Source organism: Macaca fascicularis, chromosome 7 (assembly GCF_037993035.2).
Source record: "Macaca fascicularis isolate 582-1 chromosome 7, T2T-MFA8v1.1".
In the NCBI taxonomy this organism is placed as follows: domain Eukaryota; kingdom Metazoa; phylum Chordata; class Mammalia; order Primates; family Cercopithecidae; genus Macaca; species Macaca fascicularis.
The window spans coordinates 41,853,296-41,879,287 of record NC_088381.1 but is presented as its reverse complement, the minus strand read 5'-3'; the positions used below and the strand labels follow the sequence as shown (position 1 = coordinate 41,879,287).

Here is a 25,992-nt window from a genome sequence, read left to right as displayed (position 1 = left end):
TAATCTGTTTTGGCAAATCTGGCCTTTCATACTGTAGGTTTGTGCAAAGCAGATTGTACCTGTGGTGTCCACCTCTTCAGCCTTCATCTCAGCAGCCTCCCAGCTCCAATCATCGCCCCTGCCCCACTGTTCTGGGTGTCACCGTGGTCCCGAAAATGGTGACCTTGGCAGACTTTTGGTTCATTTCCTTTGCAGCACCTCCACCCACATCTAGTAACTATGGCCTCTGACACTTTCCTAGACAAGTATGTTTCAGATGTTTATTCTTTCCTGCTGCCACAACTTTCTTTTCTTTTCTTTTTTTTTTTTTTTTGAGACGGAGTCTCGCTCTGTCGCCCAGGCTGGAGTGCAGTGGCCGGATCTCAGCTCACTGCAAGCTCCGCCTCCCGGGTTTATGCCATTCTCCTGCCTCAGCCTCCCTAGTAGCTGGGACTACAGGCGCCTGCCACCTCGCCAGCTAGTTTTTTTTGTGTTAGCCAGGATGGTCTCGATCTCCTGACCTCGTGATCCGCCCGTCTTGGCCTCCCAAAGTGCCGAGATTACAGGCTTGAGCCACCGCGCCCGGCCTACCACAACTTTCTAGGACAACATTGTCTAAGATCTAAACCTGAGTATCTCCAGCTTTTCCTGATAAGAATCACTTGTACCCACATCTGTACACAGATTCCTGGGCCACCTCCTCCCCAGGAGCTTGTGATCGAGGTGATTGCTCCTGCTCAAAGCAAGGAGGTTGAGTTGCCTCTTTGTGGCTCATTGGGCCTCTCTTTCCTCTGTGACCCAAACTACCTCTTTCCTAAGAGGCTTCTCTTCCCAAACCCCTGAAACTCTCAGCTCTGCTCACCATTCAGATTCCCCCAACTATCTCTCCAGCTATATCCTTCCTTATTCCCCATAGCAGAGGCTGCAGATGTGTTGCCTGTGAGCTGATGGGTTTTGTTTGTCCTCTATTTTTTTAGAAATTGGGAAATTAAAAAGACAGCTTGTTGATTTCTTTTTGAAACAAAAATCAGAGGCCTTGCCGCCTTTGGTGGAGGTTGCCCCAGGGCAGGAAGAAGTTGGAGCTGAGGGTTGGTTGGCCTTAGCTATTAATGGAGCCCGGAGTCACAAGTTCAACAGTCTTCACAACTCTTTCCCGGACTCCCCTGTTACTCATTTTCTTTACTTCTCAGGCCCTGGGGGACATTTGAGCCTAGGAGCACTTTTTGAGACACACTGCTCACTTCTCTGTCCATCTGCCGTGCTCTTTCCCCCCTGGAGTGGGAAACCCTCCCCATCCCTGGAAATGCCTGCCTTCCTCTTCAACAGTTATTCTCCTGGACCAGTTGGCAAATGACTTCCACTGCCATGTACTGATGTGTGATTCAGAATGCTTGCCTAGATGGTGATTTCTTCCACATACCCCTATACTACATATCACATACATCTTTCTCCCTACCTTTGGTTTAGGCACAGCCAGTAGCTGTCTCAGTTGTATTATTTTGGGATTGGGAGGAATTCCAGTATCATATCTGATTAGCTTCCCAAAGCAGCCTCTTAAAAGTTCTGCCGGAATTGTTCCTTTGGGCTAAAATATTCAGTCCACCACTAAATTTCTCCATTCGTTTGGTAGAAGGGTATGGCAGGAGAATAGACTCTGGAGTTGGGCCCCCTGGCTTCATATCCCTGCCCGGCCACGCCGGCTGTGTGCCGCTAGGCAAGGTGCTTAGCATCTCAAGCCTCAGTTTCCTCATCTTCAAAATAGGTTGTGAGAATAACACGAGATAACAGAATAAATTCATGCAAAGCATTTATTCTGGTGGCTGGCACCTGTAAGGGTTCAAATAAATAGTTGCTATTACTCTTTGTTCTTAACTTCATGCCAGGTTCCAGGCTGGCATGGGGCTCCAGGGTCAGTAAGATGTGGTTGGCCTCAGGGAATGTTTGTCCCAATCAGATCTGAGTTGGCCCCAGAGGGTCAGGTGCCAACATGGGGCTCTGCTGTAATTGCTGAACATAGAACACAGTTGTTGAGTACAGAGGTTGTAGGTGGTCAGGGAAGGCTTCACATGGGAGGTGATTGCTGGCCTTGAAGACTTAATGGGATGTCATGCTAGGCAGCCACAGAAGCACAGAGGAAGAAAGCCATAGGTCACTTGGAATAGCATTGGGTTTGGGGAGGGAGCTGGTGGCAGGAGGTACTATTAGGCTAAGAGGCCAGACTGGATTCCTAAGGGACTTATTAAGGGTAAGAGTATTAGATTTAGCAAATAAAAATATAGGCCACCTAGTTAAATTTGAATTTCAGCTGAGCAACCAATAAGGTTTTTGTTTTTTTTTTTAAATGAAGTTTCACTCTTATTCCCCAGGCTGGAGTGCAGTGGCGTGATCTTGGCTCACTGCAACATCCACCTCCCTGGTTCAAGCGATTCTCCTGCCTCAGCCTCCCAAGTAGCTGGGATTAAAGGTGCCCGCCACCACGCCCGGCTAATTTTTTGTATTTTTAGTAGAGACAGGGTTTCACGATGTTGACTAGGCTGGTCTTAAAGTCCTGATCTTAGGTAATCCACCTGCCTCGACTTCCCAAAGTGCTGGGATTTTAAGCATAAATATATCCCAAATATTGCATGGGTTATTTACACTAAAAAAAATTTTGTTGACTGAACACAGTGGCTCATGCCTGTAATCCCGGCACTTTGTGAGGCTGAGGCTGGTGGATTGCATGAGCCCAGGAGTTTTGAGATCAGCCTGGGCAACATGGTGGAACCCTGTCTCTACAAAAAATTAGCTGGGCATGATGTCACATACCTTTAGTCCCAGCTACTCTGGAGGCTGAGGTGGGAGGATTGCTTGAGCCTGGAAGGTTGATGCTGCTGTGAGCTGTGATCTTGCCACTGCAGTCCAGCCTGGGTGACAATGAGACCCCGTCCCCTGTCTTTTTTAAAAAAAGGAGCTTTTGTTGTTGTTGTTGTTTATCTGAAATTCAAATTTAACCGGGCACAGCGTATTTTAAATGGCAACCCTACTTGTGTGCCTGGTTCCCAAAAGGCCCTGCTAAAATGCAGACAGGTTTTAGTCACAAGAGGAAGAATCCTATTAAATTGTTAAAGCAGATTTATTTTTCAGAGTAACATGAAAAGTGAAATGGAACATAAAGAAGGTCAGTTGAGGAGTTAAAGAGTGTGGACAGATGGTGGAGAGCCAGGAGGGCAGGATGCAGCAGGGACCCTGTCTGGGCAGATGCAGTGGGAGGGCCTGGAAGAGGCCTGGGTCCAGCTTGAAGCTGGGAGGTGTCTCTCCCCTTTGTCCAGACTGAGTCCCTGAAAGGCGCCTGGCTAGCTGACTGTCCTTTTGTGGGGCTCTCTGGGCCCAGATATGGACTGTTGACAAGGGCTGTGGCTCACAGGTGGGATGTGAAGACAGGAGTGATGGGAATAGTAGTAATCCTGGGAGAGAAGATGACTCAGCTCTGGCTCTGAGATAACAAGGAATAGAAAAGAAGGAAGGGGGATGAGTGCCCTTTGGACTGTGCAGGCAGCAGTCCTGTATGGGTAGCTAGCTACCTGAGGGTACACCATTTGGGGTGTGTCTTCAGTGACTCCGTATATAACCTACAGAACAAAGCTCGGGGTTCCCAAGTGGAGTGCAAGGTCCTTCACAGGATCATTTGAGATGACCTCATTTGAGGTCACCTTCCCACTGTTCCTCTTGGCAACCACTTTCCCACCCTCTAGGTTCCAGCCACACAGAATCACCTGTTGTTAATGATGGCAGTCATTGCAGTCACAGTAACTTTAGAGTACGTAACACTTTCCTGTTGGTTTGAGCACTTGTTTAACTTGATTAATCTCCACCGGGACCCTATGAAGTAGCTACTAATATTATCCCAATTATGTATTTGAGAAAGCTGAGACACAGGAAGTCAAACATCTCACTCAAGGTCACACAGCTAGTAGAGGAATAGAGCCCCAGATGCCTGGGAGAACTGCACAATTAACCATATGCCAACACCCATTTCCCCAGCTACACGCTGCGTTTTCATACTTCTGTGGTTTTGTATAGCAAACCCAGATCATACAGTACCTCCTCGGTGAAGCTGGTCCCAACCCCACCCACTTTTCCTTTAGCCCCTACCCAACAGAAGTCCCACCTTGTCCTCTTAGTAGTTTGTATCCAACTTTGTTATGACAGTGAATTCTTTTTGTTTTTTTGAGACAGGGTCTCGCTCTGTCACCCAGGCTGGAGTGCAGTGGTGGCTCACTGGCTCACTGCAACCTCTGCCTCCTGAGTTCAAGAGATTCTCCTGCCTCAGCCTCCAGAGTAGCTGGAATTACAGGCGCCTGCCACCACGCCCATCTAATTTTTATATTTTTAGTAGAGATGGGGTTTCGCCATGTTGGCCAGGCTAGTCTTGAACTCCTGAGCTCAGATGATCTGCCTGCCTCAGCCTCCCGAAGTGCTGGGATTACAGGCGAGAGCCACCACACCCAGCGACAATGAATACTTTTAAGTCATGATTATTTACCTTTCTGCCTCCCCACTTGATTAAGGGGCCCATTTTAAATCTAATGTCCCCTCCTAAAAGCACAGGGCCTGGCGCAAAGTAGATGCTTAGTAAATGCTCCCTGAATAATGCAAGGCCATGCAGCCTGGGGGTGAAGCAGGTGGGGTGGAATAGTAAGCAAGGCATAGAAATAGTACCAATACTCATGGAGCATTTACACTCCACACATCCTTTTTTTTTTTTTTTTGAGACAGGGTTTCACTCTGTCACCCTGGCTGGAGTGCAGTAGGACAATCATGGCTCACTGCATCTGCTACCTCCCAAGCTCTAGCGATCCCCCCACCTCAGCCCAAGTAGCCGGGACTACAGGCGTATACCACCATGCCTGGCTAATTATTTTGTTGTTTTGTTTTGTGCAGATGCGGTTTCGCCATGTTGCCCGTGCTGGTCTTGAGCTCCTGAGCTGGAGAGTTCTGCCTGCCTCAGCTTCCCAAAGTGGTGGGATTATAGACGTAAAGCACCATGCCTGGGGTCACATATACATTAAAAAAAAAAAAAAAAAAAAGTAGGCTGGGCTTGGTGGCTCATGCCTGTAATCCCAGCACTTTGAGAGGTTGAGGCAGGAGGATCACTTGAGTTCATGAGTTTGAGACCAGCCTGGGCAGCATAGCAAGACCTCATCTCTACTAAAAATAAAAAAAAATAGCTGGGCATGGTGGCATGTGCCTATAGTCCCAGCTATGTGGGAGAATCACTTCTGGTGGGGGGGGGATGGATCCTGCAGTGAGCCGTGTTTGTGCCACTGCACTCCAGCCTGGGCAACAGAGCATGACCCTATCTCCAAAAAATTTTTTTCTTTTAATAAATATTAGATTTTCAATGATACCTCATGAGGCCTGTAGAGATAGTTTGTTGTTGTTGTTGTTGTTTTCTTTTTTGGAACTGACTTTCGCTCTTGTTGCCCAGGCTGGAGTGCAATGGCGTGGTCTCGGATCACCGCAACCTCCACCTCCTGGGTTCAAGCGACTTTCCTGCCTCAGCCTCCCAAGTAACTGGAATTACAGGCATATGCCACTACACCCGGCTAATTTTGTATCTTTAGTAGAGACGGGGTTTCTCATGTTGGTCAGGCTGGTTTGAACTCCCGACCTCAGGTGATCCACCCACCCCAGCCTCCCAAAGTGCTGGGATTACAGGCATTAGCCACCGCACCCGACCTGAGATAGTTTCATTACAATATATGAGGCTATTGATTGAATCTTTGGAAATAGAAATAAAGTGGTCCTAAGATGTTTTTAATTTTCTTTTTTTAAATTTATTTTTGGAGCCATCTCACTGTGTTTCCCTGGCTGGTCTCTAACTCCTGGCCTTAAGAAATCCACCCCAGCCTCCTGAATAGCTGAGATTATAGGCATGAGCCCCCACACCTGGCTCTGCTTCTAGTTTTCAACTGCAGAGCTAAGAAAAACTCCCAAAGTCAGTAACAATTTTCTAGAAAAATGGAAAAGAACCACAGGTATTCTTTTTTTCTTTTTTTTTTTTTTGAGACAGTGTCTCCCTCTGTCACCAGGCTGGAGTGCAGTGGGGCCATCTTGGCTCACTGCTACCTCTGCCTCCCGGGTTCAAGCGATTCTCCTGCCTCAGCCTCCTGAGTAGCTGGGACTACAGGCACCCACCACCACGCCTAGCTAATTTTTGTATTTTTAGTAGAGACGGGGTTTCACCATGTTGGTCAGGATGGTCTCAATCTCTTGACCTTGTGACCCGCACCCCCAAGCCTCCCAAAGTGCTAGGATTACGGGTGTAAGCCACCACGCCTGGCCACCACAAGTATTCTTGAAGTGCCAACTACATCCCTAGCAAAGCAGAAGGAAAGGTTGCCAGGGTTTGGGAGGACAGTGTTGTCTGGGGAGAAATGTAAATGGAAGGAAAAGAAATGGACATATATAGACCAAGCCCTGAGATTCTGTGACCTTCTTCAATTTCCTGACAACCCCATGGGGAGGTAGTGAGGTTCCCTTGTTGGAGAGAAGATAGAAGCTCAACAGAGATTCTAACTGAGATCTGATTCCAGAGTTCATGCTCTTTCCTCTGCATCCAGGAAAGAGGAGAATTGGAAATATATAAGACAGTTCTTGACCTCCAGGAGTCTGGGCATACTCGGAAGGGAGTACTGGGGCAATGGGCTTTAGGGACTTAGAGGAGAGAATGGTCTCTTGGTCCAGAAGCGCCCGGGTAGTAGAGGTGGGGGAAGGGATATTCTTGGAACAAGACATGTTCCTGGATAGCACCAGTCTGTGATGGAGGGGATGGTAAGGGGTTGAGATTAGGCTAGAGGTGTTTAAATGCCATGCTGGAGAGGTTTGACCTCTAGTCAGTCATAACTTCTGAGCAAAAGCTACAGATACTTTGTTGCTATCTGTTAGTCCAGGTCCCCAGTCCCTTATCAGAAATCCTGGCACTGAATATGTTTCAGGATTCCGATTCTTCCTGATTTTAGAATGGTAAATAATGTGCTGCAATGACAACTAGGCTGAGTCCTATCACAGGTCCCACGAGGCATCAGCCTAAATCTGAAGGCTCTAGGACTAGTGACAGCTTTCAGCAGCACAGCATCAGCCATTCTGTTTCTGTGGAAGTCCTTGCAGCGGTCCACATAGAGGTCCAAGAGCTAGTCTTTGCCCCGAGAAGTGAAAACTTGGGAGTAAAGAGATGAAATCTGTCATGCGCATCCGTGTGAAGAGACCACCAAACAGGCTTTGTGTGAGCAACATGGCTGTTTATTTCACCTGGGTGCAGGCAGGCTGAGTCCGAAAAGAGAGTCAGCAAAGGGAGATAAGGGTGGGGCCGTTTTATAGGATTTGGGTAGGTGAAGGAAAATTACAGTCAAAGGGGGGTTGTTCTCTGGTGGGCAGGAGTGGGGGTCACAAGGTGCTCAGTGGGGGAGCTTTTTGAGCCTGGATGAGCCAGGAAAAGGGATTTCACAAGATAATAAGGCAATAAGATAATAAGGCAATAAGATAATAAGGCAAGGACTGGCCATTTTCACTTCTTTTGTGGTGGAATGTCATCAGTTAAGGCGAGGCAGGGCATTTGCACTTCTTTTGTGATTCTTGTTACTTCAGGCCATTGGGGCGTATAGGTGCGTATAAGTCACAGGGGATGCTTGCAAGTCACAGGGGATGCGATGGCCTGGCTTGGGCTCAGAGGCCTGACAAAATCCACATGGGGTGTGTGCAGGAACTGCTCTGGCCTAAGTGAAGCTCCATTTTCCTCAGAGGCTGGTCTCACTCTTGAGAATGTCATCAACAAAGCTGCCAGCGTTCCAACAAAACATTGTCACACTCTGGGAAACCCAAAGTTGTGCATTCCCCATTTACAGTTCCTCCCAGGCCAGATGCCGTGTACTATGCTGGGTCATTTTCACCTTAAGCAGTGTTGCCTGGTTATGTATGTAGTTGTCATACTACCTTTATCCCGTCTCCAGGGGGACAAGTTAACAGAAGTTAACTAATTCTCCCACAGAAGGGAAAAGGCTTTGTATTGTAGCACTTTACCCACATATGCGTATATCATGTATTCAGTCACACCTGCAGTGGGTGGCATGCCATACTCATGGCATGTTAATATTCCTGCAGCAGAATGCATCTATCCTAACAGGAAGGGGATAGGTAAAGATTAAACCTCCATCAGCTCAGGTCAGGTTTGGTACCCAAAGAGTTTAAAAAAAAAAAAAAACCGCCGGGCGCGGTGGCTCAAGCCTGTAATCCCAGCACTTTGGGAGGCCGAGACGGGCGGATCACGAGGTCAGGAGATCGAGACCATCCTGGCTAACACCGTGAAACCCCGTCTCTACTAAAAATACAAAAAAACTAGCCGGGCGAGGTGGCGGGCGCCTGTAGTCCCAGCTACTCCGGAGGCTGAGGCAGGAGAATGGCAGAAACCCGGGAGGCGGAGCTTGCAGTGAGCTGAGATCCGGCCACTGTACTCCAGCCAGGGCTACAGAGCAAGACTCCGTCTCAAAAAAAAAAAAAAAAAAAAAAAAAAAAAAACCACCACCACCAAGGCTGGGCATGGTGGTTCAGGCCTGTAATCCCAGCACTTTGGGAGGCCGAGGCAGGCAGATCACTTGAAGTCAGGACCTCGAGACCCGGCTGGCCAACATGGTGAAACCTCATCTCTACCAAAAAATATGAAAAGTAGACGGGCGTGGTGGCACACGCTTGTAGTCCCAGCTACTCAGGAGGCTGAGGTGGGAGAATTGCTTGAACCCAGGAGGTAGAGGCTGCAATGAGCCAAGATCACACCACTGTTCTCCAGCCTGGGCGACAGAGTGAGACCCTGTCTCAAAAACAAAACAAAACCCCACCAAAAAAAAAAAAATACCTTTCAGATTTTAGAGCTTGTAAAGTTTAGTATTATTTGGAAAGGGGATTGTAGACCTATGAATTTCCTCTCAGGAGATCCCTTGAGATGTGCAACAAGTGAACGTTGCCTGCCTTCCCACTAGAGGGCCCCTGACTATCACTGTGTCTGGGATCCTTGCTAATGGAAGTTCTTCTGTTGCTTCAGCTCGCAGATGCCAGCAAGTTACCTAACCTGAAAGAACTTCTCCAGTCCTCTGGAGACAACCACAAACGGGCCTGGGACCTGGTGAGCTGGATTTTATCCTCAAAGATCCTGACAATCCACAGTGCAGGGAAGGCAGAGGTGAGACTTTGTTTCCGTTAGGATCACAGACTTTAGGGGCCTAAGGGCTCTAGGACAGCACTGAATCCAGTGCCTCTGAGACTTCCCTGTGTACCAGTGACCTGGGCAGCTTGAGAATGCAGATTCCTGGTCCTTACCTTTAGACTTTCTATTTCTGTGTCTGGAGTCAGGCCCAGGAACTTTCCCACTGGCTGTACAAAGCTGAGTTCTGTCTCATCTCAGCTGTGTGACCTTGAGTAGGTACCAGGTGCATTTCAGTACCTCCACTTCCTCATCTGTAAAATCAGTATGATAATAGTATACTTCCCTCAGGGCACTGACTATGAGAATTGAATGAGTTTTCACACTTTGAATAATGCCTAAGGGCACATACTAAGGGCTTGGTATGTGTTGGGATTCACTTTATTTAACAAGCACCACTGGTAATTCTGATAAGGGTGACCCTGACCATACCTTAAGAAACACTGACCTGGGTCAGTTGTCAGGAGACGGAGTGGCAGAGCTCAAAGGAGTGGAAAACCTCATGCTCTGTGTTCAAATGCCATTTCTATCAAAAAGAGCCTCCTTTTTCCCATTTGTTAATTGAGATACTGATAGTTACCCCCAAGTGGGGCAATGATAAAATGTGTGTCACTCCCCCCAGCACAGTTTCTGTCACAAGTCAGACATTCCATAATTTGGTTTACCTTGCCTGGCTGGGGTCTCCCAGGGACAGGCTGGATGACAAGGACCAGGGTGTAGGACTTGATTGCTGCTCTGGTGCTCTTCCCTTACCCATACCGTTCATCACTTAATTCATTTCAATTTAAGAGTATTCAGTTTTGGCCGGGCGCGGTGGCTCAAGCCTATAATCCCAGCACTTTGGGAGGCCGAGACGGGCGGATCACGAGGTCAGGAGATCGAGACCATCCTGGCTAACACGGTGAAACCCCGTCTCTACTAAAAAATACAAAAAACTAGCCGGGTGCGGTGGCGGGCGCCTGTAGTCCCAACTACTCGGGAGGCTGAGGCAGGAGAATGGCATGAACCCGGGAGGCGGAGCTTGCAGTGAGCTGAGATCCAGCCACTGCACTCCAGCCTGGGCGGCAGAGTGAGACTCCGTCTCAAAAAAAAAAAAAAAAGAGTATTCAGTTTTACAAGCTCCTACCAAAGACACAAATCTTCCATATGTGGCGTAGAATTTGGTACCTTGGATTCTGGTATCTAAGGGACATTCTTCTGTGTTAGATGTTAAAACACCATAAAGAGCCCTGGAGTAGGAGTCAGGAGATCTGTATTCAGGTCCAGGCTGGGTGGCTAATTCCTAGTGAATCTCTGGGTTTCACTGTTGTCATCTGTTGAATTCAAATTTATTCTTTCATTTATTCTTACCTCACTCATAATATGGGCATCAAGCACCTACTAGATGTTGGGTGCTAAAGTAGATAAGGCAGTAAATAGCTCCTAGACTTTTGATTGTGGACCGGTTAAATTTCTGTTAAAATGTGGGATATTGGGACCCAGGATTGTCAACTTTTTGTATTGCCCAAGTATGTTAGCCTACCATATATCATCATTTTATAAAAGGATATTATAGTACTAAGAAAGGAGGATGGCCTTGACTTCAGAATAAAGAACTGTTCTTCAAAAGAAAGGTACATGGCAACCTTACATCAATATATCTGTTATATTGCCCTTATTTTGCTCCTTCAGTCATAATCCAGAGAAAACTTTGCCATAGACTGGCTTTGGTCTATGACCTATTTGAAAACCACTGGTGGGCGCGGTGGCTCATGCCTATAAATCCCTGCACTTTGGGAGGCCGAAGCAGGCGGGTCATGAGGTCAGGAGTTTGAGGCCAGCCTGGCCAACATAGTGGAACCACATCTCTACTAAAAATACAAAAAATGAGCTGGGCATGGTGGCGGGCGCCTGTAATCCCAGCTACTTGGGAGGCTGAGGCAGGAGAATCGCTTGAAGCCGGGAGGTGGAGGTTGCAGTGAGTCGAGATCGCGCCACTGCACTCCAGCCTGGGTGACAGTGCGAGACTCTATCTCGAAAAAAAAAAAAAGAAAAGAAAAGAAAAAAAGAAAACCACTAAAATGGGCCAGGTGTGACCCATTGTCCTGGCTTGTCTTGAGTAACTGGGACTATAGGTGTAAGCACTATGGAGAGGAAATTCACAGGTCTACAGTCCCCATTCCAAATAATACTAAACTCTACAAGATCACGCCTGTAATTCCAGCACTTTGGGAGGCCGAGGCAGGTGGATCACTTGAGGCCAGGAGTTCGAGACCAGCCTGGCCAACATGTTGAAACCTCGTCTCTAATAAAAATACAAAAATTAGCCAGGCATTGTGGCACATGCCTGTAATTCCAGCTACTTGGGAGGCTGAGGCAGGAGAATCGCTTGAACCTGGGAGGTGGAAGCTGCAGTGAGCCGAGATGGCGCCACTGCACTCTAGGCTGAGAGATAGACTGAGACTCTATCTCAAAAAAAAAAAAAGAAAAAAACCACTTAAATAGACTAGGGGCAGTGGCTTGCGCCTGTAATCCTAGTACTTTGGGAGGCTGAGGTGGGAGTATTGCTTGAGCCTGGGAGTTCAAGACCAGCCTGGGCAACATAGCAAGACCCTCTCTCTATGAAAAAATTAAGAATTAGTTGCACATAATGGTTGTACCTATAGTCCCAGCTACTCAAGAAACTGAAGATAGAGGATTGCTCGAACCCAGGAGTTCAAGGCTGCAATGAGCTATGATCGCACCGCTGCACTCCAGCCTGGGCGACAGAGCCAGATCCTGTCTCAAAAGCAACAGCAACAAATGCTGATTGCTTCTCATGATTTTGTGGGTTGGTTGGGTGGTTCTGGGCTTGGCTGGATGAGCTAGGGTGGCCTCACTTACATTTCTGGGGCTTCAGCTGGGATGGCCACCATGCTGGAAGCCTTCCTCTGTGACGCTCATATGCCATAGGAGACAAGCCAGGACAATGGTGAGGGGTTCTCAGCAGCAAACAAGGAAGGACAAGCCCTTCTCAAGTCTGTGTTTGCCATATATATGTTAATGTTCCATTGGCCAAAGCAAGTCACATGGCCAAGCACAGTTTCAAGTGTGGAGAAGTAAGTTCCATCTCTTGATGGGATCTTGATAGAATCCCACCTGCAAAATCACATTGCAGAGGGGTGCATGGACAAGGATGAGAGGGAATTTTTACAATAATCATGAGATAATCATAATCTCATGATTATTGTAAAAATTGAATGCAGGAAATAGATGTAAAAGTGTTAGGAAAATTAGAAGTGATCTCCACTTAGAAGGAGCAATTCATGCTTCTCAGCCTCCTGTAGGGGAAAATATTATTATTTATTATTATTTTTTTAGATGGAGTTTCACTTTTGTTGTCCAGTCTGGAGTGCAGTGACGTGATGTCGGCTCACTGCAACCTCCACCTCCTGGGTTCAAGTGATTCTTGTGCCTCAGCCTCCCAAGTAGCTGGGACTAAAGGGCTGGGACTAAATAGCTGGGACTATTTGGGACTATAAAGTCCCAAGTAGCTGGGACTAAAATTAGCCACCACACCTGGCTAATTTTGTATTTTTAGCAGAGATGGGGTTCACTATGTTGGTCAGGCTGGTCTCAAACTCCTGACCTCAGATGATCCACCTGCCTCGGCCTCCCAAAGTGTTGGGATTACAGGCATGAGCCACCGCACCCGGCCGGGAAAAAATGTTATTAAAGGAAAGCAGTCTTGTGCTATAAGCTCTGAGTTTGCTTATGTCTCTATCCTCATGAAACCTGTCGTTCTCATGAGCAGAGTCTATGGGAGTTAAGCCTGAGGGTTTAGGGGGCTATTTTTGCAGCACATTTACCAGCTCCCCAAATAAAATTTTGACCCTCTTCATGTTTTCAAGTTTGAAAAGATCCAAAAGCTGACTGGGGCTCCTCACACGCCTGTTCCCGCACCGGACTTCCTGTTTGAAATTGAGTACTTTGACCCAGCCAACGCCAAATTTTATGAGACCAAAGGAGAACGAGACCTAATCTATGCCTTTCATGGTAGTCGCCTAGAAAACTTCCATTCCATTATCCACAATGGCCTGCACTGCCATCTGAACAAGGTGGGGCCTAAGGGACACCCTGCTGATGTGGGGAAGTAGGGATGGAGGTGGGAGAGTGGGGAGGGGGAGATTCAGAACCCTAGGAGTTTGCAGGTGGGGTGTAGAGGTCGGGGGGGTGGGTAGGTTTACTAACACCTTCTGGCTCAAAATGTGGTCTGCAGACCAGCAGTAGCAGCATCACCTGGAAGCCTGTGAAAATGCAAAACTTGGGCACACTCTAGACCTTCTGAATCAGAACCTGCATTTTAACAAGATCTCTAGGTGATTCCTGCACTGGTTATAGTTTGAGAAGCATCGATTTAAAGATAGTTCCCGACCTTGGCTGCATATTTAGAATCACTCGGGGAGCTTTTAAAAATCCCAGATGCCAGGCCGGGCTTGGTGGCTCACGCCTGTAATCCCAGCACTTTGGGAGGCTGAGGGAGTTCAAGACTAGCCTGGCCAACGTGGTGAAACCCCATCTCTAATAAAAATACAAAAGTTAGCCAGGCATGGTGGTGGGTGCCTGTAGTCCCAGCTACTCAGGAGGCTGAGGCAGGAGAATTGCTTGAACCTGAGAGGCAGAGGTGGCAGTGAACTGAGATCATGGCATTGCATTCCAGCCTAGAGACTCCATCTCAAAAAAAATAAAAAATAAAAAATCCCAGATGCCTGGCTGCATCCCAGACCGATTAAATCAGAATCTCCGAGTGGAGCACAGGCATCAGTTGCTTCAAAAGCTCTCCAGGTGATCCCAATGTGTAACCAACCCTAGCTCCTCTGTGTGTTCCCTGGACCAGCAGCATCTTCATCACCTGGTAGCTTGATGGAAGTGCATAGCTCAAGCCCCAGACCACCTGAACGGAATCCACACTTTAACAAGGTCCCCAGGTGATTTGTATGCACACTGAAGTTTGAGAAGCACTTTCCTTGGGGGCCACACTCCAGGAAATCAGCCCTTGGAGAAACCGAAGGATATGCCAAGATGCACTGAGCAGAGGTCCTTTCCCTCCCGGCTTGAGCTTCTTTTTTCCCATTTTTATGAGTGAAAACAGATTCACCTACCCACTTCTCTGCAGGCCTTTATTTTACCCTTCAGGCATAGGAGGAGCATTACAGACAGACCCTGGAGCTACAGAGACTTATTTAGCAATTCTATGGCCCTGAGGTAAATTAAACTCTCTGAGCCTCAGGTTCTTCATCTGTGAAAAAGGACACCATTACCCTCCTTCTCATATGTCAGAGGATTGAAACAGTTCATATATGCAAAGGGCTCTTTGTGTACTAAGTACCAAGGAAGAGGTTGCTGCTTTTATATGCTGATGGATGGGCACCTAGCGTAGTTGGAGGAGCTTCAGGCCTTTCCCCCAGTCATGGCAGTATCTGCCTTGTCTGTGACGAGTTGGCTCCATGAGCCATGGGCTCAGTTGTGGCTGCTGCCGCCCTGAGACTGGAGACATTTCCCTGTTGTATCTGATTAATGTCGTTGGGTTTTGCTAAGGATGACGGGCTTGTTAGTGTAAAAGGATGACAGTTAGTCACTGTCTCTCAGTCCACCACTGGCTGTCAGCGTACCATTATGTCCAGGGTACTGGAATCCAGGGGGCTTCCCCATTACACTGGTGCTGGCCTGGAAAAGTTGCCTGCGGATTACACTCTTGTACACTAAACCTTCATTTCAGTGCCCCAAGGAGTTTGCTGCTTACAGGCATCTTATAAAAATGCTTTGGTAAAGCATATCAATCCTCTTATGGCCTCCTCTGCCTGGGTTTTCAATGAAGGGCTTGCTTGAGGGAGTCCATCTGCCAGTTGATACTGATACTGTTTTCATGGCAGAGATACACCGAGCTTCCCACTCTTGTGCACCACTGCTCATGGCAGCCTTGCACGGGGTTCTCAAGGAAGGGTGAACACATGATGGCATAAGCAGAGAATGGATGTGGGGTCAGATCAGAGGGCGTCCAGTGTCATTGGAGAAGGTCTGTGTCAGCTTTTGAGAGATGGAGACCCTGCCTAACTTGGCAAAGAGCTTCCCAAAGGCCAAGCAAAGGTTTGTTTCATTTCTCCTAAGCTTCATTTAACAGATTTAGGATTTTGGAAGCCTGGTGCCACTGAAAAGAACATTTCTCAATTCCAGAGCATAAGATATTCTTTTTTTTTTTTTTTTTTGAGACGGAGTCTCGCTCTGTTGCCCAGGCTGGAGTGCAGTGGCCGGATCTCAGCTCACTGCAAGCTCCGCCTTCCGGGTTCATGCCATTCTCCTGTCTCAGCCTCCTGAGTAGCTGGAACTACAGGCGCTCGCCACCTCGCCCGGCTACTTTTTTGTGTATTTTAGTAGAGACGGGGTTTCACCGTGTTAGCCAGGATGGTCTCGATCTTCTGACCTCGTGATCCGCCCGTCTCGGCCTCCCAAAGTGCTGGGATTACAGGCTTGAGCCACCGCGCCCGGCCAAGATATTCTTCTGTGAGCTATTCAAGTCCGCTTATCATCTTGAGATACTGATCGTGTGGCCCAGGGATAGCAGATGAATTTCAACTTGAGTGTCAGTGTCCATTCATTGGTAGCAGCTACCTGGAATGTTCAGTTGAGGATTCTGGATCATTAGGAATAAGTGCCATGCTTGATATTACTGTGTTGGAGATTGTGGTTGATTATTGGTCATCTACCATGGGCAAAGATGTGTTCACTATGCCTGCTGTAGCCTCAAGTTATAGGTCCTTCACCTGGCATGCTTCCTCATGGAGGGCACCACTAGGGAGATGCTGCCTAGATTTTTAGATGTTTTCTTGGTCAACACCAATACAAAGAGTAAGACGTACCTTGCCCTGCATGTAGGCCTCCCTCATTTGGTTGTAGTTTCTGGTCTAAGAGACTCATTTCTTTTTTTTTTTTTTTGAGACGGAGTCTCGCTCTGCCGCCCAGGCTGGAGTGCTGTGACCGGATCTCAGCTCACTGCAAGCTCCGCCTCCCGGGTTTACGCCATTCTCCTGCCTCAGCCTCCCGAGTAGCTGGGACTACAGGCGCCCGCCACCTCGCCCGGCTAGTTTTTTGTATTTTTTTAGTAGAGACGGGGTTTCACCGTGTTAGCCAGGATGGTGTCAATCTCCTGACCTTGTGATCCACCCGTCTCGGCCTCCCAAAGTGCTGGGATTACAGGCTTGAGCCACCGTGCCCAGCCTGAGACTAATTTCTAATGTATTTATTTTTAATTTTTGTTTTTCTTTATTTGTGAGAGACTCATTTATTTTCCAAGTAATGACTCAGATTACCTCCCTTCTCAGGTGGGACCCCTTCCCTGTACCTAAGGGTGTGACTTTGCATTTCAAGCCCATCAGAGTAACCATGCTTACTGCATTCATGTAACAGGAATTACTTTATATACTAGAACATAAAAGCCTGCAGTGGAGTACTGGCCCCTCATTTATTTACATGTGCCAGGTGTCCCACTCTTTTATGTATATTGCCTCATTTAATCCTCACTGGCAACCTTGTAAAGGAGCTACTAGTAACATTATTTTGCAGATCTAGAAACTGAGACACAGAGAGTTTATATAACTTGCCACTTGCTGGAGGATTTAAACCGAGGTCGGTTTGGATGCTTATACCTATGCTTTTCTCACTCAGCCTTGACCACAAGGAACTGCTAGTTTGCCAGGCCAGATGGCCAAATCCACAATCAGTTAAACTGTTGTCAGGCAGGAATGTGTTTAGTAATAACCCTAAGAAGATATCACAGGATTATTTGATCCTGTGTCTTGTTGGGGGACAAAGGTGGGGGTTATAAATTCTGTGTTTACAACTCTTGAAGAAAGACCTGTGTCGTCTTGTCGTGCCGCTGTACATTCACCCATCTGTGTTTCTTTTCCATTGGCCTTGCTATTGCAGACATCCTTGTTTGGAGAGGGGACCTACCTCACCAGTGACTTGAGCCTGGCCCTCATATACAGCCCCCACGGCCACGGGTGGCAGCACAGCCTCCTTGGCCCCATCCTTAGCTGTGTGGCCGTGTGTGAGGTCATTGACCATCCGGACGTCAAGTGCCAAACCAAGAAGAAGGGTGAGTGAGCACTTGGCCCAGACCTGGGTTACAGGCCTCTGTTGGGTGTGCAGGCTCTTGCTGGCCCAGCTGTTGGGTAGAGCACCCATTGCATGCCCAAGGGTTGGGTTGGATCCAGGGCAGTGCCGGACAGAGTCCTGCCCAGGGAGTGAGCAGTTTTCTTAGAGATTGAACACACAATGGAGACCATTCGCTACAAGGGGGTAGGTAGGGGGTGCCAGGTAAGGAGGCTGATGAGGTCCACAGAGACAGCTCAGAGGAAGTGGTAATCAGGGTGGGTCCAAACAGCCAGGGAAAGCTTTGCGGGAGGAGGAGAGATTTTATGTTTTTAAAAAAGTGAATGATGAGGCCAGAGCATGGGCCCCTTGAAGGTAGGAATGAGGTCTCATTCATTCTTGGGCACCTGGTATCAGCAGAAAGCCTTGGTACGTACTTGATATTCAACAAATATTTGCTAAATGAAGCAAAGGGCGCTGGGTCCAGACCCTCCAATCTACACTGGCGTGTGCCAGAGCCCTCCAGGATGTGAAGGGCAGCCAAGGCGCTGCGGAGTCCTGGGCTCTCCAGAGTGATGACTAGCCAGCTACCTCCTCCCACTCCCCTACTGTGTCCCTGAGACTGTTCGCCTTGTCTCCCCCCACCACTGTGTGGCTCTCCTCAAAGGCAGAAGAGTTACAGAACTGTCATTCCAGTCTCCAGAGCTGGCTTATTGGGGCCAGGCACAGTGGCTCACGCCTGTAATCCCAGCACTTTGGGAGGCCAAGTCGGGCGGATCACCTGAGGTCAGAAGTTCGTGACCAACCTGGCCAACGTGGTGAAACACCCTCTCTACTAAAATAAAAACATGAGCCGGGTGTGGTGGCATGTGCCTGTGGTCCCAGCTACTTGGGAGACTGAGGCATGAAACTCACTTGATCCCAGGAGGCAGAGGTTGCAGTGAGCCAAGATTGTGCCACTGCACTCTAGCCTGGGCAACAGAGCAAGACTTCAAAAAAAAAAAAAAATAGAAAGATCTGGCTTGTTGGTTCCAAGAGAATTCAGAAAACTGTTCTGGCCTCTAACGTAAAACAACTGGAATTCTGAGATGCAGGCCCAGGTCTGACACCACCCTCCAAACCAGACGGCATGGATATTTGCATTTATAATTCTTAGGAAGTTTGCAAACCGTGACATTAAACAACAAAATCTTCCAACCTCTGCTGTCACGCAGCTTTGGTCGTCTTTGTTTTTCGTAGAGCTTTTTTGTGTTATTAAAAGAAAAGGGTTATTTGTTTGTTTTAAAACAAGTCTTGGTACGAAGGGTGGGAGAGAAATGTTCTAAGAACCTCAAATCCAGAATGGTTCATTTAAAATGCCTGTTAAGGCCGGGTGCAGTGGCTCACGCCTGTAATCCCAGCACTTTGGGAGGCTGAGGCAGGCTGATCACCTGAGGTGTCAGGAGTTTGAGACCAGCCTGGCCAACATGGTGAAAACCCGTTTCTTTTTCTTTTTTTTTTTTTTTTTTTGAGACAGAGTCTCGTTCTGTCGCCCAGGCTGGAGTGCAGTGGCCGGATCTCAGCTCACTGCAAGCTCCGCCTCCCGGGTTCACGCCATTCTCCTGCCTCAGCCTCCCGAGTAGCTGGGACTACAGGCGCCCACCACCTTGCCTGGCTAGTTTTTTGTATTTTTTTAGTAGAGACGGGGTTTCACCGTGTTAGCCAGGATGGTCTCGATCTCCTGACCTTGTGATCCGCCCGTCTCGGCCTCCCAAAGTGCTGGGATTACAGGCTTGAGCAACCGTGCCCGGCCAAAACCCTGTTTCTACTGAAAATACAAAAATTAGCCGGGAGTGGTGGCAGGTGCCTGTAATCCCAGCTTCTTGGAAGGCTGAGGCACAAGAATTGCTTGAACCTGGGAGGTGGATGTTGTAGTAAGCCGAGACTGCGATGTTGCACTCCAGCCTGGACAACAAAAGCGAGACTCCATCTCAAAAAGAAAAAAAAAAAGATATATATATATATATATATATATATGTATAAAATGCTGTTAAGAAGTGTGTTCAGATCAAGTCCTGTTCCTAGCTCCCAGTCCCAGCGTATTTCTTTGCTATGGCCATCAATTTGCTTCTTCCTTCTGCTCTCCCCGCTCAGTTGAGCTTTGTTTTTTCTTCCTTCTTTCTCTTATATTTTCCTACTCCTTTTTTCCGCCTCCCATTTGCCTGCCTGCCAGATTCTCTAGTTTTTTCAGTGCTGCTTTATGCACACACAGGTCTGTTCCTCAGCCTGCCGGGCCTTCTTCCCCCTCAGCACCAGGAGGCTTGACTTACTTCTATTCATAATGTGCTTCCTTAGTTCTATTTCCCCCCAGTGAAGGTGTGTTTTACTCTCCTTGTTCAGATTCCAAGGAGATAGACCGCAGACGAGCGAGAATCAAACATAGTGAAGGGGGAGACATCCCTCCCAAGTACTTTGTGGTCACCAATAACCAGCTCCTGCGAGTGAAGTACCTCCTGGTGTATTCACAGAAGCCACCCAAGAGGTAAGGTCCTGGAGAACAACTAATGGCTGTATTCAGAGTGCTGACTTTCTTAGTTGTTGTAGGTATCAGTCTCCCCTCCCCCAGCCTTAGACTTCCGCTAGGGGTTAAGTATGTAAAGCACCATGCTGGACACAGTGAGGGGTGAGAGATAAGAGCTGAAGAAGATGTGGTCTCGACCCTAAGAGGACTATATTCCAGTGAGAAGAGAGAAAGATTGGTAAACACAAATAGCATGAGGGACTGACTGAGTCCAAATTGGCTGCCCTAAACAGTGTGGCTCCTTAGCCACTAGGCCCATGATTGCAGTCTGAGCCCCACCGATGAGGTTAAGCTGAGAGGCAGGGCAGTAACTGGACACTGGGTGGGATTGTGCACAGGCTGGCTCAGTAGCTTCCCACAGTGGCTGCTGAACCACCGACTGCCCCTCTCTGGACCTGTGATGCTTCATCTTTATCTCTAAAATGAGAGCATTGAACTCAATAACAGATGTGGGCCTTCAGACCTTATCAGCTTTGGCGGATGCCTAGTTCCATCTCTGCAGTGTGGGAGTATGTGTGGGGCTCACCAGGGTTTGGGGCCACTCTTGAGATTTTGTTGCATTGTTGGAATCCATGCTGGTGCTTCTTGCAGGGGCCAGCAGCAGGTGAGTAGATATGACAGGAGAAGGGGTCACTTTAAATAATCCCCACTCCTGCTTGTACACACCAGTGGTTTCCATACTTCCAGACTTCATAAACCAGTAAAGTCTCCTCTAGACCCCTGCCCAAATTTGGGAAATCAACATAAGTTGCCTGGGTCCGGGTGACATCATGCTTTGGTTTAAAATCATCTGACTTTTTATCCTTGAAAATTCCATTCCTTTCCCACTTCTCCCTGGAGCCTCTCTTTAGTGCACACTTGGGTGGTTTAGATCATCTCCTAGTGGGCCAAAGAGGATTTCCCCAGCTTGGATTTATATCTGCATGTGTCTAAAAGTGAAAAGACTTTAGCTAAATAACCTGCCACCTGCCATCATCTGGGCAGACACCCTGAGCTAGGTCATTGTTATAGATATCAAGATGGGTTGTAAATGGTAAAAGAGGAGCTGCAAACGGGAAGATCAGGATGAGCTCATTGCATAGCTGTCTTTGCGCATTTAGAAAATATCCTGTTGAAAGGCGTGTCAGTGCCCGGGCAAACAGCCCCAGGTTTCTTGAACGAGGAGGCACGAAGCTTCATTTCATGGCTCAGACAGAGGATGAAATTCATCATTTTGTCTTCTTTGAGCCAGACTTGTTGTACACACTTAAAAAAAAAATGTTTTTCTCTTTTTGCCAGCACCACTCTTTTTTCCCTCTTAAACAGGGCTTCGAGCCAGCTCTCCTGGTTTTCCAGCCATTGGTTTACCGTCATGATATCCCTGTATCTGCTGCTGCTGCTCATAGTGAGTGTCATCAACTCCTCTGCTTTCCAACACTTTTGGAATCGTGCAAAAAGATAATCTTTCTGGGCCTGGTGTGGGGGCTACCTCAACTATGTGCCTTATGGTAACTTGTTCTGTACCTCCTATGCCTCATGTCCAGCTGGGTTGAGCCTAGGGGCCAACAGTTGGGGAACCACAGGACAATTTTCGTATGTCCTAAATGTATCGATTGCCTTTGATGATGTTCCTAGCCACACTCCAGTCAACGGGGACTACTAGTCCCTCACTCTTAGGTTTTAGGGGAGCGCTTCCATCTGCTCCTTCTTAAACTGTCCTAGGGAGTTGGCTTTTCAGCCAGGGCCAAAGGAAAAAGCCCTGCTGCATTTAAAAACAAAGTGTCCAAGCTGTCAGTGGTGTGTTTACAATCTCTGCTGGCGGAGGTTGGCCCTTTCTCTAATGCCTTCTGGAAGGCGGAAAATGTGGGAACTATAAATCACTAGGCGGTTGCCTTGTTTTGACTTGAGACACCCAAGAGGAACAGTCATGTTTCTCATAAAAATCAGTGGGATCATTTTTGAATTCCATCAGCCTTTGTATGTGAGTGCAAAACATTTTAACAGTTTTCTCAAATCAACAAACAGCCTTCTCCTAGAGCTGTACCTCCCCACCTCCCCAAAAAACTATGGATGGGAAAGAAAGGAGTTAGGGGCCTGACAAAAAATACAGACTGAATGAGCAACTCAAGTCATCTTTTTCTAAAAATTACCAACTGCTGATTACAGCTGAAATGGAACCAAGTGTTTGTTTTCTGATTTTTTTTTTAAATAGCTGTTTGACAAATTAGTCTTTGTGAGCTGAGTAAAAGGGGAAATTTCTAAACCTAGTGCACTGTTTGGCCAGTGTCCACAGCCTCTTTCCTGGCTGTGTTTTAGAGAAAGGGATTTGAACTATAGGCTTGCCTCCTGTTCTCATTCTCACAAAGCTGCCTTGACTGTGGCCTGCAACCACGAGTGCCATGCTTTCAGGCCTTCTGTGGCCAACTGGCCTTCGAGATAGAGGCCTGCCTCAGTGTGCCACAGAACCATGTGAATGGAGCCTCCTTCAGAGGGGGTCACAGGTCTTTGGGACTCAACCTGGGCTTTAATGTGTAGGAAAAGCCTTCTGGCCACCCAGAGAGCCAGAGCCCTGCTTGCTGTATTCTGTGCTCCCTTCTTCCTGCTGGGTTTTAGCCATAATAGAGCCCTGTACAATTTGGGAGTGAGATTTCTGCAAAGAAGGTGAAAAATAATTTTTCTATAATTTGTAAAGTTGTGAAAGAGCCACTACCACAGTTTTTACATTGATTATTGGAACATTTCAAAATAAATAAAGATATTTTCTTAATGATTTAAGTTGCCTTTGTGAATGCTTTCAGCCTCAGCATGAGTCTGCCCTGTATGCCTTATCGTTAAAAACCTTATCTTCCATCCTTCCTTGTTCAAACTAGCTTTTTGCTGGAGAGCATATATCACCAGGATATGATATCTAGGAGGTGTTGGATTTCTAGTTAACGACTTAACAAACTGAGTACCTACTGTATGCTAGGCACTAGGAATATGAGCAGGATCAAAGTCAGAAAGCCCCTGCTTTCACAGAGCTGCCAGCCTGGCAAGGTGGGCAGATGGACAAACATTTCAAGAGTGAAGTTGGGAGTTTATGGTATTATAAAGTTGAGGGAAATACTTGGCAAGAAGTCCTAACATGGTCTAGGGTCAGAAAATACTCAGGTGACACATGTAACATTGTAAGGCACCTTACTATACTGATCAATTTTCACAATAGGCCTTATCCACTTTTTTTTTTTTTTTTTTTGAGACGGAGTCTCGCTCTGTCACCCAGGCTGAAGTGCAGTGGTGCGATCTTGGCTCACTGCAACCTCTGCCTCCCAGGTTCAAGCAGTTTTCCTGCCTTAGCCTCCCTGTAGCTGGGATTACAGGCACACGCCACCATGCCTGGCTAATTTTTGTATTTTTATTTTCTTTCTTTCTTTTTTTTTTTTTTTTGAGATGGAATCTCACTCTGTCACCCAGGCTAGAGTGCAGTGGTGCAATCTCGGCTAACTGCAACCTCCGGCTCACTGCAACCTCTGCCTCCTGGGTTCAAGCGATTCTCCTGCCTTAGCCTCCTGAGTAGCTGGGATTATAGGCACATGCCACCGCACTCGGCTAATTTTTGTGTTTTTAGTAGAGATAGGGTTTTTCCATGTTGGCCAGGCTGGTCATGACCTCCTGGCCTCAAGTGATCTGCTCACCTTGGCCTCCCAAAGTACTGGGATTACAGGTGTGAGCCACCATGCCTGGCCATTTTTATATTTTTAGTAGAGACATGGTTTTGCCTTGTTGACCAGGCTGGTCTCGAACTTCTGACCTCAAGTGATCCACCCTCAGCCTCCCAATTACAGGTGTGAGCCACCATGTCCAGCCAGTCCCAGAGAATTTAATAGCTTGCCCAAGGTTTTATTGCTAGGATGTGGCAGAGCGGGGAGTTGAACCTGGCAGACTGATTTCAGTGTCAATCACATAACCAGTCTCCTTCCCCCAGAGGAATTGGTTCTAGGCTAAACAGTGGAGGAAAAATGTTTCAGGCAGTAGGAACAGCACATGCAAAGACCTGAAGTTCTTGGAGAAGCTAAAAGCAGGCGGGTTGTAAAGGAAGAGGCAGTGATGAGAAATCAGGCTGAAGATGTAGGCAGGGACCAGATCTTGAAAGACTTTAAAAACTGTGGGCAGAGGAAAGCTATTAGAAGGTTCTAAGCAAGGAAATGATGAGATACGGTTTTTAGAAGAATCACTGTAGCTGGTGGTTGGAGAACAGATCTAGGATTACTTTGAGGATTAAAAGGATTGATGCTTTTGTAGTGCCCAGTGCAGAGTAAATCACTGATAAGTATCAGTTGCTGCTATTATTATTACTTATTTTTAAGGGCCCAACAGAGCAGAGAGCCTGCAAAGGAGACAGTAGTAGTGACCAGAGAAATAGGAGGAGACTGAGATAGCAAAGTGTCATGGAAGCCAAAGAGGAGGGCTAGATGAGCAGTGTCAAAAGGTGCTGAGAAACCAGGGTTATACCTGAGAAGTGTCTGTTGGATTTACTGGATTGGAGATATTGGCAAACTCAGCAGGAACAGTTTCAGTGGAGTTCAGTATAGGGGATGTGGACAAAGTCAGACTGCATAGATGGGAAGTTTTTGCAGTTTCCAGGAATTCTCTGCTCCCCGAGACCTGGCCATATGTCTCAAGTGAAGAACCCCTGCTTTGGCTTGACTCTGCTGTCACATTAGCTTACTTCTAGAGAGCAGGGCTGAGGAGTGGGCCTCTCATTCTGGCAATATTTGTTTCAAACCTAGCCTTGTCTTTTTTTTTCTGAATTTTCTGCTCCACCCCATATATCCCACCTCCAACCCTCCTCCCCGCAAAAAGAAGAAATGGTAACGCAATACCTGATATGACTGTGGGCACAGAGGATACATAAAGAATTGTCTTGCCCTCCAGGAGCTCCAGGGTTAGTGGAGGGACATGAGGTAGCAGGTACGTTTTGATATAGGGGAAGGAAAACTCTGGAGTCTAGAGGGTTTGAGTGGGCAGGAGGGAAGACTAGGGCAGGGCCACATTATGACTTCCATGGGTCCTGGGCACTTTTGCCTTTCTGGACCCCCTTTCCTCCATAAAAAACTCTTTAAAATTATATTTTATTACTGCATTGATATAAAGATGAATATATTAATATGTACTAAACCATTTTCTTCCACTTAAAAGTTTTTTTCTTCTAATTTTAAAAGAAGTCAAAACATTTTTGCAATGTGGGCCTTAGGCACTGTGCCTCCTCTGTCTAATGGATGAGTTAGCGCTGGACTAGTGTACTAGGGGATAGTGTGAGACCTCTGGGTACCTGGGAATGGAGAAGCAGGAAGGAGACAAGCCCTACACAAGACTGAACATTCTATTTAGCACCAACCCTGAATCTCAGGGAGATCCCATAGGCCAAGCCGCTCTGGGAAAGGTAAAAGTGGTTTAGTTGGAGCCACCTCATAGGGGCCCCCAGCTGCCTTAGGTCTTGTGAAAAGCATCCCCATCTGTCCTCTGTCACTAATGCCATTGTAAGGGGGAACCTCTCACAGGTGAGGTCCTCGCTTCTGAAAATGTGCAGCATCCCATGAGCTGTCAGTTTCTACCAGAAAGGGAAAGAGTTTTGCTCTATGGGAATAAGTGCACGTGTGTATGAGAGAGAGAGAGAGTAGGGGAAGTGGTTCCATGTCATTTCTGTTCATTTCATTAAACACTGATTGCCTACAAAACCGGGAGAGAGGTGGAGAGTTTGTGATTTAAACAGCCTGATTCAGATATTTTTCTTGAGAACGTGGCCCCATTGCATCTGAGCCCATTCCTGCTAAGCCCAGGAGGTTTGTGTTGGCATGGAGTCAGCAGCATTCATCCCGTTGCCATGGTGATTCTTAGGCCCTGGGGCTGGATTTAGCTCACACAAAAACAGTACCACACCCCTCTAAGCCCCCTCCACGGCCCCCACTTTTCTCTCTCCCCACTACCCTCCTCTCCACTGTGCCCCACCTCATGAGTTTTCCATCTCTTGGCCTTTGTTTATTTTTGCCTTTGTCAATCTCCTGCCTCTGGATGGGTTTCTGTGTGTTTCCAAACTGTCTGGAGCTGTGCACCATGGAGACAGTGTCCTGGGCTGCCTCTAGCCCTGATCTGG

The 25,992-nt window shown here is 47.5% G+C and overlaps 1 protein-coding gene across 3 annotated transcripts in view; it reads left to right on the top strand.

Annotated features, from left to right (window-relative positions):
* PARP16 (poly(ADP-ribose) polymerase family member 16) overlaps nt 1-22,629 on the top strand; it is a 32,489-nt gene extending 9,860 nt beyond the window's left edge. Inside the window, exons 2-6 of one of the 3 annotated variants that reach the window (XM_045395604.3) lie at nt 9,053-9,190; nt 13,081-13,287; nt 17,153-17,324; nt 19,700-19,841; nt 21,186-22,629. In XM_045395604.3, the coding sequence (XP_045251539.1) occupies nt 9,053-9,190; nt 13,081-13,287; nt 17,153-17,324; nt 19,700-19,841; nt 21,186-21,321 (795 nt within the window). In that variant the 3' untranslated portion in view covers nt 21,322-22,629. The remainder of the gene's footprint in view (nt 1-9,052; nt 9,191-13,080; nt 13,288-17,152; nt 17,325-19,699; nt 19,842-21,185) is intronic. The other 2 variants (XM_045395605.3, XM_065548063.2) reach the window with 2 other exon arrangements.
* Nucleotides 22,630-25,992: the final 3,363 nt, after the last annotated feature.